The following is a 17503-nucleotide window of genomic DNA, read 5'->3' as shown; positions in this document are numbered from 1 at the left end:
GAGCATGTAATTCCCACCTGGCTTTGCTACATGAAACTAGAAAAATAATCCCAAAGCCAAACCTTCTCCTGTTTTTTTCAAAAACACTGAGTCTATTTACACCAAGTTCATCCAGAAGTTAACCACAAGGAACTTGTGAATACAGGAACTGCAAAATATAATTTGAACACAACAGAAAAGGACTGGAAGGACTCAAACCCATCCTCACACAGCACAGCTCTGCTCTGCTCCCCCCTGGAGCAGGGTCAGAAACAGGAGGGAGAAGCAGGAACAGGCTGCTCTGTTCAGAAGAGGCAGCCAGCCCCCATTTTTAATCCTAGTAGTCTTTTTACACTTGATGAACATTTCTCCCCAATCAGAAAAGAAAAAAACAAAAAAAAAACCAAAACAAAACCCTACCACAGCGTAGTGGGCAAATGCACCACACTTCACCTGCCCCAAGAGCCCACCTGCACTGCTCTGGTTTATTCAGTGTGGTGTCTCTCCTGTCAAATTAAGCCCTTTCTCACTTGGGATGAGGGCAGTGTCCCACAGGGAGGTCAGGGGCAGTTTTGGCCTCCACCATCAGCTTCCTCCATGGCTTCCCCTGCTACCCAGACAGCAAAGGCTGGATCCTGCTCTGCTCCCTGGTGCCACACACCCACACTCTTCCTCCCTGGCAGCCTGCAGGCTCACAGTCCCACATGCAGCTCCCAGGACCCCCTGAGCAGACCATTCATTCACAATGCCAGCTTTCACCACTGCTCAGCCCAGTGACCATTATTTTAGCCTCTTTCACAACCTTGTCCGTGAAGAGAACCCAGCACAGTCAAGATCTACTCAAAATACATTCAGGTTCCACTCTGAAGAAAAGTAAAAAGGCACCAAATTTAAGGAAAGAAACCCATTTAAAAAAAAAAAAAAGCCACCACAAGCACCACAACTACAGTTTCAAAGTAGATGGACAGAAACCTAATGTTAAAAATCCTAACATAAACCCAGAATATCTAGAGGGAGAAAACAGACCCACCTCACCCTCCATTTGTAAGTGGAGAATAGGAAATGCAGACCCCAGGACCACCCACACCAAGCTGATGCTGATGACATGGAATTAGGGCTGATAAGAGGATTCAGAGGGGGAGAACAGGAGTCCCATCCCAACAAGGCTCTGCTGGTGCCCCTGAGAGGAACAGGACATCCCCCACCACATGACAGCTAAAATCCCAGTATTGAAAAGAAACATGAACTGAGATTAGTCTTGACATTTCTGGGTCTTGTAATCACAGTGGGTGACAAAAGCAGATTCTGGATCAGAGCTTTTCCCTGAGCAATTTAAACACAGCTATTTTAAGGGAAGACTGAGCTAAACAAAGGGGTGACAGCCCAAAAGTTGAAAGCCACAGGATGTAGAGTCCTGGGATTATGTGATAATCAGGCAGTCCAAGCAGTCTCCAAACATGTATTTTTTGGAAATCAGGGTGAACAAGCACTGTCCCTGCACAGCCTTCTTCCCCTCTCCCCATCCGTGGGTTCTTGTCCCCCCACATGCTATGGAGAGGCACTGCTGGCCAAAATTACTTGACCCCCCCCACAAGGTGAAAGCTCAATTCAGTAGGAGGAAATAATGAGGCAGGAAGCGAAAATTAAATCCTTTCAGTGGAAAATGGAAGGGAATGGTTTTTACATTCATCTCCCCATATTGGCATCTTGTCAAAGGATTTTATTGGGAAACCACAGCTGGAACCAGAGACTCTGGTGGGGAGAAAAGCTGTGTTTTTCCTACTTAAGGCTCAGTGCCTCCTGTGAGATATCCCACAGCAACAGGAGACCGGTTTGAGGTGAAACTTGAACTTTTGGTGCATTTCCCCATCAGATCTGTCCATGCCTTCCCTGGCAGCCAGTCCAGCCATGCTGGCAGAGGTGTGAAGTTGTGGTGCAGGGGCATTTCATGTTTTCCAGCCCCACTGGATCACTGCACACTTCAGGCAGTCGATGGCCCCAGCCACTGGTGGAGCCTCAGCCAGAAGAAACGATGAGAGCACTGGAGGGACAATCCACAGCCACTTCCAGACACTTCTGGCTGGTTCCACATGGTTCTGACAGCTCCACAGCAGGGGACAGCTGAGCCTGTCAGTGATGCTGGGGAAAAGTACTGAAGAATTTATCGATTTTATAGTATTTTAAGAATTTATGAAAACTTAAGAATTATTTATATCGCGATTACTACTAATTTATTATTTAAGAATGTATTTTCTTTTGGGGAAATGTATTTAAGAAAGGGCAAAATGCATTGAGGAGAGAAGGGGAAAAATGTGATAGAAGGTCCTGTGAGCAGCACGGATGGGGGAAAGAGGGGAGGGACAGGTGGTCCAGGTGTTACGTTGCTTTCCAGAAGCCCCAACAGAAGAGACAAATAAGTCTATTCTTTTATTTTTCTTCTTCTTTTTCTTCCTCTTCTTCTTCCTCCCCATGATTCGTTTCACCTCTCTTCTCCCCATCCCGGCTGCGGTGTGGGAGCGGCAGGAGTTAACCGGGGGCAGCTCAGCACGGCAGATCTGGGTCAGATCTCGGGACAAAACCCCGGTGCACGGCCTCATCCCTCCCCGGTGCTCGGTCCGGGGTGTCCCGTTCATTCCCGGTCCCTCCCCGGTGCCCGGTCCGGGGTGTCCCGTTCATTCCCGGTCCCTCCCCGGTGCTCGGTCCGGGGTGTCCCGTTCATTCCCGGTCCCTCCCCGGTGCCCGGTCCGGGATGTCCCGTTCATTCCCGGTCCCTCCCCGGTGCCCGGTCCGGGGTGTCCCGTTCATTCCCGGTCCCTCCCCGGTGCTCGGTCCCCGCCGTTTGCAGTCCTCCGAGCCGCCAGGGGGCGCGTTGGCGGCGCCATCCCCTGTTGGCGGCGCTCGTGCCCGGCGGCGGAAGGACGCTGGTCCGGCACGTGCCCATGGAGCCCGGCGGGTCCCGCCGCCTCAGGTGGGGCGGGCGGGGGGGATAAATGGGGAACTCCGCGGTGAGGAGGTCGAGGGGCTGCCGTGGGGAACCGGAGGCACTCGCGCTACGGGAGGCCGCGGGAGCACCGTGGGAGGCTGCGCTATGGGGGACCTGGGAGGGGCAGACGGAACCCGCGGTACCGGGGAGAAGGAGGCACTGGCGGGAAGCTCCGCCGAGGGGGCCGGGGAGGTGACGGAGCGACCCGCGGTATGGGGCCTGGGGAAGCATCGCAGGAACCCCTGGTACGGGGATCCGGACGGGCTACCGGAGTACGGGAGGGCCGGGGGGGCACCGGGAGACCCGCGGTGGGCGCTGCAGTCCGGGGCTGCCCGCGGTCCGGGCTCCTGGGGCTGTCGGCGGCTGTCCCGTCCCTCACCGCCCCGCTGTCGCCCCGCAGCACGGCAGAGCAGCTGGAGGGTCGCCAGGCCCCGCGGAGCTCCCGCGGGCAGAAGGATTTCTTCCCCGACGGCTCGGCCCGGCAGGCCGAGAGGCTGCGGCGCTGCTGCGAGGAGCAGTGGCGGCTGCTCTCCGAGGAGCGCCCGGAGCGGCCGTAAGTCCGTCCTTGGGAGCGCCGCTGGGAACGGCCTTCGTCGTGGAAGGGGTGATGCCGGCGGGCAGAGCACAGCTCGGGGGTTACGGCTGCTATCCTGTTGGTAGCAGGAGGTGTCGGTCAGCACAGTAAGCCCCTCGCGGTTCACCTGCACTCGGTGCCCGCGGTGGAGCAGCAGCAGTGCGACACAGCCTGGCTGTCCCTGGAGGAGCGCAGGGACATGCTGGCACACCTTTGACTTAAGAAAGTCCCGCACAAGGCTCTTGGTTTTCTTAGGTGCGTGTATAATCCTGTAGCCTTTGCGGGTAGCATGCACTGCCTTCCTGGGCATATTCCCAGTTACAGTGTCGTGTTGATGCTCCTATGTGGCCTTGTGCAAATTTGACCAGGTGTCAGTGTCCCTGCTTTATCAGTTTTGGTGATTTCAACTGTTTTGCCAGACTTTGGCACTTATCATTTGGGAGACATTCACACCCACCTCTCGACACACCTTCTCTGCTTGGCCTGCAGCTATTAATTTTTCCCTGTGAGTCCCCGTGGGTGGGATACAGTGATTTCAGGGTGTCTTGGTAGCAGCTGAGTAATTGTGTGATACAGAATCACAGAACGGTTTGGGTTGAGTGGGACCTTAAAGATCACCTCACTGCACTCCCTGCCATAGTCAGGGACACCTTCCCCTAGGTTGCTCAGAGCCCAATCCAGCCTGGTTTTGAACAGTTCCAGGAGCATGGCAGCTGCAGCTTCTCTGGGCAGTGTGTGTTAATTCCTCAATGTCCACATATCTTGGCTTAGGCCATGCATCTCCAGCAAGTTACTGTAGCCTATGGACCTGTCTGTGTGGTGCTGACTGAAGACACTTTTAATGGGTTGGTGATGATAAACGTGTGCTGCTAGGTCCAGAGGATGATGTCTTTCTAATGCCTTGTAAAAATGCCACCTGGAAATTTCCTGCCTTTTGACACCTTTTTTGAGCTTGTTTTGTTTCTACAGCAGGAGCTGATTGTAGGCCACATTAGCAGTAACAAACTAATCTTTATCCTTCTCAGGGGGAATCTAGTGAAAGCTGAGTGGAAGCCAGAACAGGGCATCGTGGAGCTGAAGTCCCCTGCGGTGAGTGCTGCAGAGTGTGTTCAGTGCCTTCATCTCCTGCTGCCTCACAGATTCCTTAATTTGCTGATTGCAAAGGGAGGGAGCCTGGCTGTCAGCAGGGAACAGCCAGAGCCCATCAGGAATTTGTGCTCCTGTTCCAGGGGAAGTTCTGGCACACCATGGGGTTCTCAGAACGAGGCAAACAATGTCTGCTGCCTGAGGAGGCTCTGTACCTGCTGGAGTGTGTAAGTAGGATGAGGGTACTAGGTCCTCTGCTTGGAGGAGCTGTAACAACTGATAAACATCTGTTTCTCAAGGAACTGTCTCTTTTAGTGTGTTGCTGATGGAATGTCTCTTTTAGTGTGTCCTGTTTGTCACCAGGCTGTGGGTTCATACCCTGTTGTCTCAAGCAGCCTGTGTGTCACTGACAGAGTGTGTTAGTTGGATCTGTGGAAGTTCATTCAGCTTAAGCAGAGATCTTCGGGGCTGCTGCTTGGGATTTCTTCCCAGTATATATGGCAGAAAGAAATTTAATGTGTGAAGTGCTGCTTAGGACTCAGCTGGATTCCTTTGGTGTAGAGAGGGGTATTTTTTTGTCTCTCCACTAAAGCCTATTATCAGTAGAATTGGTGCATTGATCTAAAGGGAACTTTTATCCCTCAGCAGAACACACAGATTTTGAGTGTCTGATGCCATCCCTTAAATCCTGGCAAAGGTAGGGCTTTTTTACCCCTGGCATTCTGACAAATAGTTTGTAAACAAGTTGATGGCAATAAAATGGTTTAGTCCCCCCAAAAGCAGAAAAGACCAGTGAGATGCCTTAAGCCTGTAATGGAAAAGGTGTGGTTCCTAGGGTTTTGTTTTCTTTATGAGTAAACAGCATTAAAACCAAAAAAAAAACAAAAAAACAAACAAGCAAAAAAAGAAAAAAAAAAACAAACCAAAAAAAACAAAAACAACAGGAGGAAAAAAGAGGTGTAGTTTAAAACAGCCTCCTGGAAGTCATTTGCTGTTCCCTGGGGAAGTTGCCTGTGGGATCTCTGGGTCTGTAAAGGAGGTAAATGCTTCTGAGGAGACACCAATTGCTGTCACCTGAAGCTTCCATTCATTCCTCTGCTCCAATTCTCAGTTATGCTGGCCATAAGTGCTTTTATTGTTGTGCTGTGTCCTGAATCACTCAGATCATCAAAGTTAAAATGTCACTTCAAGCAGTGATTATTTTATCAGCTGAACATTTTCCTCCCAGCTGCATCCTCCGAAGAGATGCAGGAGTTGAGAACTGGGTGGGAACTTCTTATCTGGGTGATCGAACTGAGTATGGGAAAGGGACTGTAAGAATTCCAGGTGGCACATGAGGAGAGATGGATATCATGTCAGGGAGGGTGCTGGGACCAGCTGTCAGGACCAGTTGGAAAGGACTGGTGTGAGCTTGCATAGATTTGTTCCTGTGATTCACACCAAGCTTCTGCCCTGCAGGGCTCTGTCCAGCTCTTTTACAGAGATGTGCCCCTGTCAATCCAGGAAGCCTATGAGACCCTGTTGTGCCAGGAGGCAATGAGCCTGTCACATTACCAGGTGTGTTGGGACCTCCAGCTGTTGCAGGAGGATGAAGGCAGAAAGCCCAGCCTCTGCCACACAAGCTCTTCCAGTGGCTGGAAGCAGGGTAGGATGATCTGGGAGGGAAGGGGAGGGTAGTTATCCTCAGTTGTTCCCATTCACCTTCTTCCAGATGTTCAGTACCTGTTTCCCCACATTTGCTTTGGGTACTAACCCTGGCATTTTCTCCTCTGCCAGCACCACATTGTGTTCACTCAGTCATAGTGGAACTGAAGTAAATTGTGTTTAGGGCTGTCATTTAACCTTCTTGCTTTCCTTTGCTCTAAGGTGTTCAGCCACTTGAAGCAACTGGGTTATATTGTACTGAGATTCGACCCCAGGTAACTAACTTTTCCTTTCTAAAGACCCTGAGACTCTCTGTACCCACTGCCTGGCCCCAGGGGATGGCAGAGAAGAGCATTTTGGCCCTGAATTCCACCTCTTGAGAGGTTTAAAGGCTAAAAGTGGCATTCTACCCTTCCTTGCTCCTCCCTCCTGAGGAGGTGATTTGGAACATGAAAGGGGGCATGAACTGAGGGTCATCCTGGTCCCACTTGGGCATTTTCTGTGCCTTTGGTTGCTGTATCCTGGGGACTGAGCAGCAAGTAGTTTCACTACCTAAGCCTGCTCTCAGCCTCCATGTTGGTCTCTCCTTCCAGCACGGTCCCATCTCCCTATGAGAGGCAGCTGAACTTGGAAAGTCACTGCAAGAGCTCTGGGAAACATCATTGCAAGAGGAGGAGAAGTTCCAGCCCCCGGTAAGGATGTGGCCCAAAGCCTTCTCCCATCCTCTTCGGGCCACATTGCCTCAGGAACAGCTGCTTTGCTGCAGTGTTGCCAGGCCCTCCTGCTGGGAGTGACCTCATTTGACACAGTTGCTCTTGGCTGTCCCGAAGTGGTGCAGCACCTTTCCAGAACACTTTGCAGCGTTCCCTTTTGTCATATGTGTGCTTCATGCCAGGGCTAAGAGGGTCACATTACCCCCAAGTGCCCCAACTGTGGTTCTGAGATGCCACAGGAGAAGGGTAGAGAGGTCATTGCAGAAGGAACATGTTCCAGGTGCCTCCTCCTACTCTTTTAGCAGGACCACAGCTACCACAGTGCACATCTTGCATTTATCCACCTCCTCAGTCCAACTTACCTGCCAGGACTCAACAACAGAGAGCAGAGTCACATCCTGGGGCTTCCACATGTCCACAAACTGACCATGAATAATTTTACTCGTAATTCTGGCAGTTCCCAGGAGGTGGCATCAGCCTTTCAGAAACGGGGTGGACGAGGCTGGAGAGTCTCTGTTTACAGTAAATCAGTGCCTGAGGAGTTGAGGAATTGTGGGAACTAGGAGATTAACTGCTGGTCTGAGAACTGTTCCATCTTTGGACTCAGGGTCTGAATCTCACACCAATAAGAGGGTGCTGGCAGGCAGGTTTCTGCCTGGCCTGTGCTGCTTTGGCTGAAGTCCATAGTGTTTGCATGGAGTTGTTTGGGTCAGTGTCTGGGGTGTGGACCTGGCATGGCAGGTTGGGAACATTGTCTATACAAATCAAGGCTGGGATTCTCTGGGGTGGTGAAGTCAAATCTTGAACAGGACTTCTCAGAAGTTTAATCTGCCTTTGGCATTCACTGTTTAATTTTGGCCTGCTTTTTTCTTTTCTCATTTGTCTCACAAACAAGGAGGTTGTCGTCAAGGGTTTGCAGATCTATCTGGGGGTTCCTTCCACCTTTGCTGTCTTTCCTCAGGCTTGGCAGACTGCATTTTCCCTGCATAACAGGGAGCAGGCAGGATTTAAAGGAAACTCTACCACATGCTCGCCCTGAATTTTTTACTGTTCCTTTGTCTTTAGGTTGCATGAAAAGAAACATAAAGCATATGAGGACCTTCCAGAAGCTGAAGGGACCTCTAGCAAAGGTGGAGATGACTATGGAAACTCCATTCCCATGGATGAAAAGCCCTTGTCAGTGCAGCGAAAGGAATTGGATGCTGGCAGTGCAGAGGGAGAGTCAGTGCCAGTTCCTCTTGATACAGGACAAAAGGACTCTCTGAGCTCCTCCAGCAGGCAGAAGAAGGAGAAGGAGGAGAGTAGCACTGGCACCTGTGCACCCCGCTGGGATTTTACCACCATCACCTTTCCCAACGTGGCCTCAGACCAGCCATGCATACATCTGCCCTCCCCTGACAACAGGCTCCTGCCAGAGAACGTGCCGGGCAGGGAGGTGGATGCAGCTTCCTGGTGCACACGGATCAACCAGAAACAGGAGAAGCTGTCACGGAAGGAGAGGAAGCAGCGGGAGAGGGAGAGCAGGTACAAGAGCAGTGTCAATGCTGACCAGGAGGTGAGGCACTGCTCCAACTGGCAGGACTACAAAGCCCTCTTGGAGCGGAGGAGACAGCAGAGAATTTGGAAACGACCGTCACACCTCTGGGACCAAGCTGTCACACCACTGCTGCGGCCAGAGGAAGTGACCTCGCCAGGTACTGGCTCTGGGAATTTGACAGGGACTATTCTCTTCCCCCACCCCAAGTTCTGAGAAAGAGTGCCTGGTATGCAGCAGCAAAAGGGATGACATGGGGAAGTTGAACATCAGTTTTGGGGACAGTACTTTTAGCAGGAGAATCTTTCTATAGCCCACTCAAGTGCCAGTATAAACAGGGCCTTGGGAGGGCTTCTAATCCATTCCCCATGTCCTGCTGTATTGCAGTCTTTCCTGCTGGGCCGTTAGGCATGTACAGTCAGGGCCAGCAAGATCCAAAGCAACTGCAGAGTGTCTGGGCTGTGTGCTGGGAGGAGATGAGGAAGTGGAGGTCTTTGAAGTAGCCAGTGGCGACTGTGGAGCTGCCAGCCATTGTCAGAGGAGGAAGGCTCGTGGGTGGTGTGGAGTGCTTGGGGTGTCCTGGAAGGGAAGTTGCTGGTCTGATTCTTTCCCGTTCCTTCTCCCACCAGCTGCGCTCCTCCAGCAGATCAGTGTGTTGCAGCCCTCCCACATCCTGGATGGAGCCTCCCGGTTAGTATCCAGCCAGTCAGCTTGGAGCTCTTGGGGAGCGGGGAGTGTCTTGTGACTGTCCCTGCTTGTGAGGTCTGTGAGGTGCTCCCAGCAGCACTTTGGGAGCTGCCTCACATCCAGGGTGCTAAGAGAAGCCAGTGCTCTGCTCCGTGTCCCCCTTGAATCTCTAGTGAGGGGGTAACGTTTCCATGAAGTACAGGTCCTGCAGCAACAGAGCCAGGGCTTTTCAGGCCAATTAAAACAGCAGAGTTCTTCTCTTATCCTGCCCTTCCCTTTCTGCACCTGAGCCAGGTATCTCCTCCAGAGATTTGATTGAATTTCACCTGTGCCTCATCCCTGGAATGTGCTGCCATCCCTGCTTCAGTGGTTACAAAACCTTGGCTTTGAGACTTTGGGTTCTGCTCCTGCTGCAGTCTGTGTGGTTCTTGTGTGCAGTTCCTGCAGTGCTTTGCTCCTGTCTTCGTTAGTGCTGCTTCTTGTGAGGGCATGGGATAGATGTGAGCCAGGATCTTGCTGTTGTCTGACTACAGGAAAGCTCTGGAAAGTGATTAAAATAGTTGCGGGCTCAGTCCTTTGAGGAGCAAAGCCTTTCAAGGGACCCAAACTAGTCAAAACTAAAGGGAGTGTTTGCTCCCTCTTTTCTCTGCTGTGCCTGTACCCTGCAGCGTTTCGATCCCATACCTGTGTGGGTGTGTTCCCCTGCAGGCTGCAGGAGGACCCGGAGGCCATGAAGATAGACTTCAACGTATATCAAGCAGACGCGGTGTCCAAGTTTAAGAAGACAAACCCTGGGAAGCCCCATGTCAGGATGTGTGTTCGGAGGTACCTTGAGTCTTGTGCTGTTCCTGAAACTTTGCAGTTGTTGTTGTGGAAACAAAGTGCTAATGGTCTGTAAATGACCCAGCAACTTGTGAGCTTTACGGATCATCAGAGTGTCTCGCTTGAGGGTGGTCCTGCCCAGGATTTCTTTTTTTTTTTTTTTTTTTTTTTTGTTCCTCCTTTGGAGGCTGTGGCTGGCAGTTCCCCCCCTTCTCCTCCCCCCCTTCCTCTCAACCCACACAATTGGTCATCTGGTTGCTTCTCATGCCTGAGTATTACCACGAGTCAGGAGAAAGAAGCCACAGCTTTTATGCAATGCTTGTGAAATTCAGGTAGAACCGAGTGCTACGGGAGCTGAATCCTCAGTCAGTGCAGATCACTGTGGATTTCTGCAGAGATTAACCTCCCCGGAGCTTTCTACAGCCTTTGAGCCATGGGTTCAGTATTTTGATCTTTGTCAACTGTGATGTTAAGATCACTAAGAACAGAAGGTAGATGTCCCCTTTCTTGCTGGATCCAGAACCTGATACTTAAACTCCATAGCTAGGTACAAAGTTCAGTTTCTGCCTTTTCTTATTTTGCTTTACTAAAACTGTCCCTCTGCTCTCTGCAGCTGTAGTAGACAGAGCAAGGAAGGTGGTAATGCAGTTTTACCAAGGTTTGTCATGAGTCAGTAGGATGATCCTTGTTGTATAAATATTTTCATTGATGAGCAAACAGACTCTGCAGAATTAAAAGGAGGGAAAAGCAGGTCAGATGTTGATCCCAGCAACCTAAAGATCTTCCCAGCACAAAGGTATTAAGATTGCAGTGGATTGGCCATTTGCCAATATCCTTGTGAGCCACATCTAATGGGCACAGCATGAAGCAGTGTGCAGTTATCCTTGTTTTTGGTAAAGGTTTCAACAGCTCCCAGTTTCTGGCATGCTGGGTACTCACTCTCAGGGCTGGCAGCCTCCTGCTTCGACTGAAATGGGTGGGGAGGATCACTGCCAGCTCCTCAGCCATAGGAGCTGTTTGTGATGGCTGGCCAGGACAGCTTTGCCTCTGTGTTCCTCTTGCTTGGAGAACAAACAGGATGTTTTTTTTCTCTCTGTAGCTTTGATGAGCAGATCCCATCCCTGCGGGCTTTGAAGCAGGTGACATATCTGAGTGGGGATGTCCCGCTGGTCTTCGCACTGGTGGATCATGGAGAAATCACCTTCTATTCACTGAAGGAGTTCAAGCTTCCCGTTGATGTTAATCACTGAAGTTGCTGTTACTTGCAGAAATGGGATGGGATAAAGGGAAGAGCTTTATTCAGGAGTTGTTTTCCTGATCAATGTAATATTACAGAAAACAGCCTGTAATAATTGGAACCTTGGGAAGTTGACAACTTTATTGGCTCTTCCCACCCAGACTTCGTCCACCCAGGTGGCTCAGGTATAATGTGTAATTTACAGCACATAAGTGTGTTTGGCTTTACTGGGCATTTCTGGGCTGAACTACACACTACTTTGATCTTGAAGCCACTGGCTCTTCAGCTTTTTCACCTCACAGACCACCAGCCTGCCTTTCCCGAGTCATCTTGCTGACTGTGGACCATTAGAAAACACTTTGCTGGTGATCCTTTTGTCACATGTAAAGAACCACTGTACTACACCAATGGAATGGTTGGAGTGTCACTGAGGTCAGTCAGGGACAGAATAAGCTGATCAGTGCTCATGGCCTGAGCCTCTTTGTCATTCAGCTGTGGCTACAACCATCAGATCAGATTTTGGTCTGAAAAAGGCACAGCCATAAACTCAGTCACCGGGAGAAAGTTTCCAGACACTTGAGAGCAGGAAACTGTGCCTTGAACACAATTTCAGCAGCCATAGGTCACAGAAATCCCCAGAGCATTGCAGACAGTAGCTTGGACTCTTGCAGCAGCTGTGCTGAGATGCATTTTGGCCACCCAGTATTAAGCCATGCTTAAAATTTGACCATCACTATCAGCACCCTGTATCTGACAATCTCACCAGGGCTGAACTGCACCCCCTCTCTTTCAGCCCAACATCCTCTTTCCTGGCTGTGGATCCTTGTTATTTCTTTTGCACATGGGAGGTCCCTGAGTGAAGAAAAAAAGCTACAAATTCCTCATGAGCCTTCCAATCTTCTCTCCACCAAGATATCTAGGAACCAAATTTGCTTTAGCCTCTATGCCAGAAGTGCCAGGTGCCAGAAGGTCTGCTCAGTGGGTGGAAGTGAGCTAAGCATGGCTGTTTGATATCAAAGTTTTCAGAACTGTAATAGCAACTGGTTTAGATCGTTTTTATTTGGTATTTTTAAAATTTGTTTTGGAGATGTGTCGAATGGTAAGCAATAAAAAAAATCCATTTCGAACAATGCAAGCTCCTTGGTGTGGTTCTTAATTCCCCTAGAAATATTAAGTGTGCAGAGGGAGACTGTGGAGACTACAGGGACCCGAGCAGCAGCAGCAGCAGCTGATGAATGCCTGCTCAAGGTCATAGAGCCCTGTGGCTGTGTCACCCCGGTAACCCTGCTCCTACGCCTCCGTGCTTGGCTGCAGCCGCTGCCCTGTTCCCGGGGAGGGCAGCGTGACTCAGAGCCTGGAGGTGTCCCTGCATCCGCGTGCAGTTCCTGTCGGCACACGACACCTCTTCCTCGTTCATCTTCCTCCTGCGTGGTCAGAGGTATCGTAGGTGCCGGGGCTCTTGCTGCCAGCGCCTGCTCCCGTTTCACACGCACGCCCCGGTTATCAGATGCTGGAAGTGGGCAGAGCTCTCTCGAGGTGAGGGTATGACGGCTCCTCCCACACTCCCTCCTCTTCCTCTTCGTCCTTCCAGCGCTGCTTTGGCTCTGGTAGTTCTCCTTAAAGCCGGGGTTGGCAGCCTCAGCTGACCTCAGCATTCTCCCAGACTGTTTTACAGATTAAAGGCAGTGGGAAGGGAGTTTCTAAGAACAGGCACAGCCAGGAAAGCTCCAGCCTGACCCACAGGGCGCATGTTTGTCCTGGAATTAGGTCAAACTCACTCCTGTTTCTTTTAATCAGTCTCATCTCCGTATGCTAAGGTGGAATTGTATCGATGAACTCTACGAGAGCCACCCTGTGAGTTTCAGTGGGGTAGACTCCCTGATTCAGCACAAGACAATTACAATGTAATAACCACTGCAGCGAGGATTGAGAAACCGTGGCTGCCTTGCTCAGCACTGTAACATCTGATGGTGCCTTTACCCACCCCAGAAAAGAAGCACGATCCAGGCTGATACCTGTGCTCCGTTTTGGCCTGTGATGCAGATCCGCTGAATGTTGCAAGATAAAAGAACTGAATATTTAACCGAAAAACATAACTTTTGGAAATGTGGGTGAAATACTGTCACTGGGCCCTTGTCAGAGGTAATTTCAAGCTTTTGCATGGATGTACAGTGGGCAACCTTCACCTGCCATTGCCCTCTACACAGATACAGCTTCCTTGTCCATCTGCTGCTTCCTGCAGCAGGCTGCGGGCTGGCTGCTGCGGGGCTGTGCCGCGAGACTTGTGCTTCTCTCTCCAGCAAAGGCTTCGACTTTTTGCAGTCTGACAATTTTCCCAGGCAAGGCTGTGAAAGCTGGGGGCTGGAGCCGGGAGGAAGGGCCCCGGAGCCCGGCCCCGGCTCTGCCGGCCCCCCGTCCCCGCCGCCCTGTCCCGGCACCGAGTGCCCGCGCTCCCCGAGCCGTGCGGTGCCGCTCCCTGATTGGCTGCAGGGACCGCGCTGCTGAATTATTCATGAGCGCGCCGGCTGAAAGGGGGGCGGAGCCGCGGTTCGGCTCTATTTGCATACGATGCCCCGCCCGCACGCGATGTCTGCACAGCGAGGCCCCGCCCCCATGGGCGGTCCCGTCGCAGGCCCCGCCCCGCCGCGCCCCGCCCTGAGGTGCCCGCGGAGCGAGGCCGCCGCCGCCGCCGCGCAGCTGAGGGGAGCGGGCGCGGAGCGGAGCGCGGCCCGGCCCCAGCCCCCGCAGGTGAGCGCCGCTCGCTGGGGCCGCGCGGGGAAGCGGGAGGAGCTCCCGGGGGGATCCCGGCGAGGGGTCCGGCCGGCTCGGCCCCGGCAGAGCTCGCCGGGATGGCCCCCGCCATGCCCGGCCGTGCCGGGCTGCGCGGCGGGGCCGGCAGGTGCTCTCCGGTGCCTGCGTCCCCGAGGGGGTTTCACTTCGCCGGTGCCCGGGCCGGCCGCGTCGAGGCTGCCCACGCCTGAAGCCCCGGCAGCGTCTCCCCGTGGAACTTGCAGCCGCGGCGCTGAGGGCTCCCGGGGGTTTGTTCGCTGCTGTGGCTGTCCCGCGGGTACCGCGCGGCAGATCCGCATCCCGGGATTCCCCGGGGGAGTCGGCGGCACCGGCCGCTCCGGGACTTCCTGCCCGGCCCTCGAGCGGGTCCGGGCCGGGGCCGCTCCCGCTCCCGGCGTGCGGAGCCTCCGCGGGGGCAGCGGGAGCCGCTCCCGCCCCGTCCGGCGGTGGGAGATGTCCCTGCCGCAGCTCGGCCCTGCAGGGCTCCAGTGCTGCTGCCGCTCCAAGCAGAGGGTCTTGGAGAAGAGCAAGAACTGCAGTGACTCGGACTCCCTCGGGATAGTCTATTAGCATTTTCTCTCTCTTTTTATTATTTTTTTTCTCTATGGCCGTATTAAATTCGTCTTGTTACTATTACTGTTTTTTCTTTCCCCTCCCCGAAGTTGTGAGAACTTGCTGGCTGAAGGAGCACGTTACTTCCAGCCGGCAGCAAACAGGTGTAATAAAACGGTGAAGCAAGTTGTTCAGCCTTTGTCTCAAGTTGCCCTTCATTGTGCCATGGGAACAGGCTGTTTCTGCAGTTTCCCCTCCTGGAGCTGAGGCTTAACCTTGTCGTTGGAGAAAGCTTTATGTCTTTGTGTTTAGTGTTGCTGATGGTGTAAAGTAGTAGAATCAGACTCCCGGGTCTGTGTTTCTGCAGCCAGTGGCACAAAGCCTTGTCCTGGTGTGGGGATAATGACAAGACAAGGGGGACAGCTCCACCGAGATGGTAGAAGTTATCCGTTGTCATGTCTTACTTGATGGGGAATGCTGCTCTTTGTAGTCATCTGAGAGCACTTCAGTCAACTGGAATATCTGGCTTTACCAAGTCCCAGCTGAAGCTGTGTGCCCAGAGCAGCTGCCTGGTGATCTTAGCTTTGATTCGGGAAGTTGGTGCTTCTGGCAAGTGGAATGCAAAGTGCCAGTACATCCCAAGGCTCCTCCGTGCATCCTGGCACGTTCCTTGCAGGGATAGATTGGCCCGTGAAAGGGATGAGGATGATCTGAGCCAGTAGTGAGCAGTCCCTAATCCTGCTCAGTGTGGCTTGTACCCTGTCGAGGGGCTCATGGTATTGGAAAGGGAGAAGAGTTCTTAAACATCTTCAAAGGATGGGGCTGAAGAACATCTTTTATTAGGCTTTGAACTAATTTCGTCTGCTATAACAGCTGACCAGAGAAAAGTACTGGAGGAGTTAAACCAGTTGAGAGCCCTTTATCTTCCACTGGCCTTCTGGTATGGTAACATAATTATTCCTGGGTATTGCTTATTGAAGAGGTGTGTCTTGGCTGACACAGAAGCTTGAGAAATGTCAAAGAGCAAGAGAGGTTTTAAACATATGTCTTGCAGTTAATACATGGCAATAAGAGTATGTGATACTGCTAGTACCATCATCTTTCTTTAAAATACCAAAGGGTGCACTGATTTGGTTTCTGTGCAGAAATTGTATGGAAACTCCAGTTCTCATATAAAAGTTTCTCATAGCTGGATCTCTTTGTGATGCTTTATGAAGCAAATTCTTTTGTGGTTTGCTCTATTGACCCACTGTGTATAAAGTGCTGCTCCAAAGTTACAAGCCACTTTTCTGTTTGATTCACACTTCTGAGCAAAGCCTACAAAGGCTTTTGCATCATGGGCAGTAGTGTTGTTCAGTGCAAAGGCTTTTGTTCTGTTGTAGAATTTTGAAACTTTGTGTTGTCATGCCCCCATGACAAGGAGAACACAATAGGAGTCATAATGACACACAAGGTTTGCACAATCCCCAAATTCATTGCAGGTGGGTGGTTCCTGGTAACTCCAAGCACCAGGCTGTTGGAAGTACATGAACTTGCCTGAGTTGTGTGATTAGTACTCAATTATCTTCAAAGAGTTTCTTGGAGAATCAATGTCTGATATTTATTTAATATTGTTTGTGTTTTGGGAGGGCAGCCACGTGCATATGGTGTTGCCACAGTCTGTTCAGTTGTTCACTGTCTATCTCTCCAGGTTCACTGAAATAAATTCTTTTGAGAGGGTCTTTTGGTTTTCCTCTCTGACTATTGTATGCAAGGTGCCCCTGAGAATTCCTGTTTATGAAACTGCAAGTGCTGGGGGTAGCAGTGGCTCAGCAGTTGTGTAAGGAAGATCTCTGCATGATCTCATTAAACTGAGATTAATGTTAGAGCATCTTCCTTCTCCTGGGAAAAGTAGGTGGAGTAGTAGGACTTCTCTCTGTGTACTGCAACTGCTCCTTCCCTTGCTTTAGCTGTTCTGCTTGGCTTGTGCTTTCTTCTTGAGTATCTGCCTTGACAGTGCGTCACAGCCAAGCAGGGTGGTAGAGATGAACAGTTAAAGAATAGCTCAGGCTCATTTCATTGATTTCGAGCTAAAATTGTTCTTAAATTTGTCCTTTCTCAGTGAGTCATGGCACCTGTAATCGATAAATGTGATAAATCTGGTGTTTAAGTGATACTTAGCTCAGTTCTGTTAGTGTGAAATCACTGGTGCTGAGGAAGAGCTTTTTGCTGTGCAGCTGACCCAGCCTCTGTTCTCTTGCTGCTGGCTGTGTTATAACAGCAATAAGGCAAACTCCTGGGTGCAGGAGAGAACCTGGTTCAGACAAGGCCATGGTAGTGACGGTTTGTTACAGCAGCACCAACTGCCTGGACTTCAAACAAAGCTGCTTGATAAGACCTCTTCTATTTTAGCAGGGTTGATAGTGTTATCAGCTGCATAGGTAGAAGTTCTCCCTTTAAGGACCTGTAAGCAGTAAGGAGTGCTGAGGAAGGAATGAGAAGGAAACCTAAATCAAGGCAGGATTTAAGAGTTCTTGATATACTTGCTGGCATTTTGAAAAGAAAGCTCTTGGACTGTATCCCATTGAAAACCTGTTCAAGTTGAGTAAAGGTTGCCAAGGAAGCACACAGATGGTACCCTTGCAACTCTGCTACGTGAGCAAAATAAACTCATTATGAGTATGTTTTTGTTGTGGGGTTCTCTTGAGACTGCATCCACACTTAATACTGTCTACGTAGTAAAAACTTCTGACCCGGGCTCCTCTTCTTGCAAGACTGGATTAACTTGTGTGATTGGGACTTACAACATTTTGGCTGGAAATTCCACTCTCATGGGAGGACATAAGGAAAAATTACAACAAACTTCTGCACAGGGTAGTTTCCTGCCAGCCTTTGTCAAGTTGATGGAGAAAATGATGGAGAG

The 17503-nt window shown here is 51.2% G+C and overlaps 1 protein-coding gene across 1 annotated transcript; it reads left to right on the top strand.

Annotated features, from left to right (window-relative positions):
• The first annotated feature begins 3067 nt into the window (after positions 1 to 3067).
• Positions 3068 to 12203, top strand: TSEN54 (tRNA splicing endonuclease subunit 54). The gene is given in 12 exon segments (XM_062506575.1): positions 3068 to 3196; positions 3199 to 3515; positions 4562 to 4625; positions 4766 to 4849; positions 6081 to 6179; positions 6489 to 6541; positions 6860 to 6958; positions 8045 to 8673; positions 9143 to 9203; positions 9909 to 10025; positions 10636 to 10680; positions 11122 to 12203. Coding segments are annotated over 12 exon segments (1848 nt in total). The 3' UTR covers positions 11273 to 12203.
• Positions 12204 to 17503: the final 5300 nt, after the last annotated feature.

The sequence above is a fragment of the Cinclus cinclus genome, chromosome 20 (genome assembly GCF_963662255.1).
Source record: "Cinclus cinclus chromosome 20, bCinCin1.1, whole genome shotgun sequence".
In the NCBI taxonomy this organism is placed as follows: domain Eukaryota; kingdom Metazoa; phylum Chordata; class Aves; order Passeriformes; family Cinclidae; genus Cinclus; species Cinclus cinclus.
Note: the sequence above shows the minus strand (reverse complement) of the source record. Positions and strands in the feature narration are given on the sequence as shown.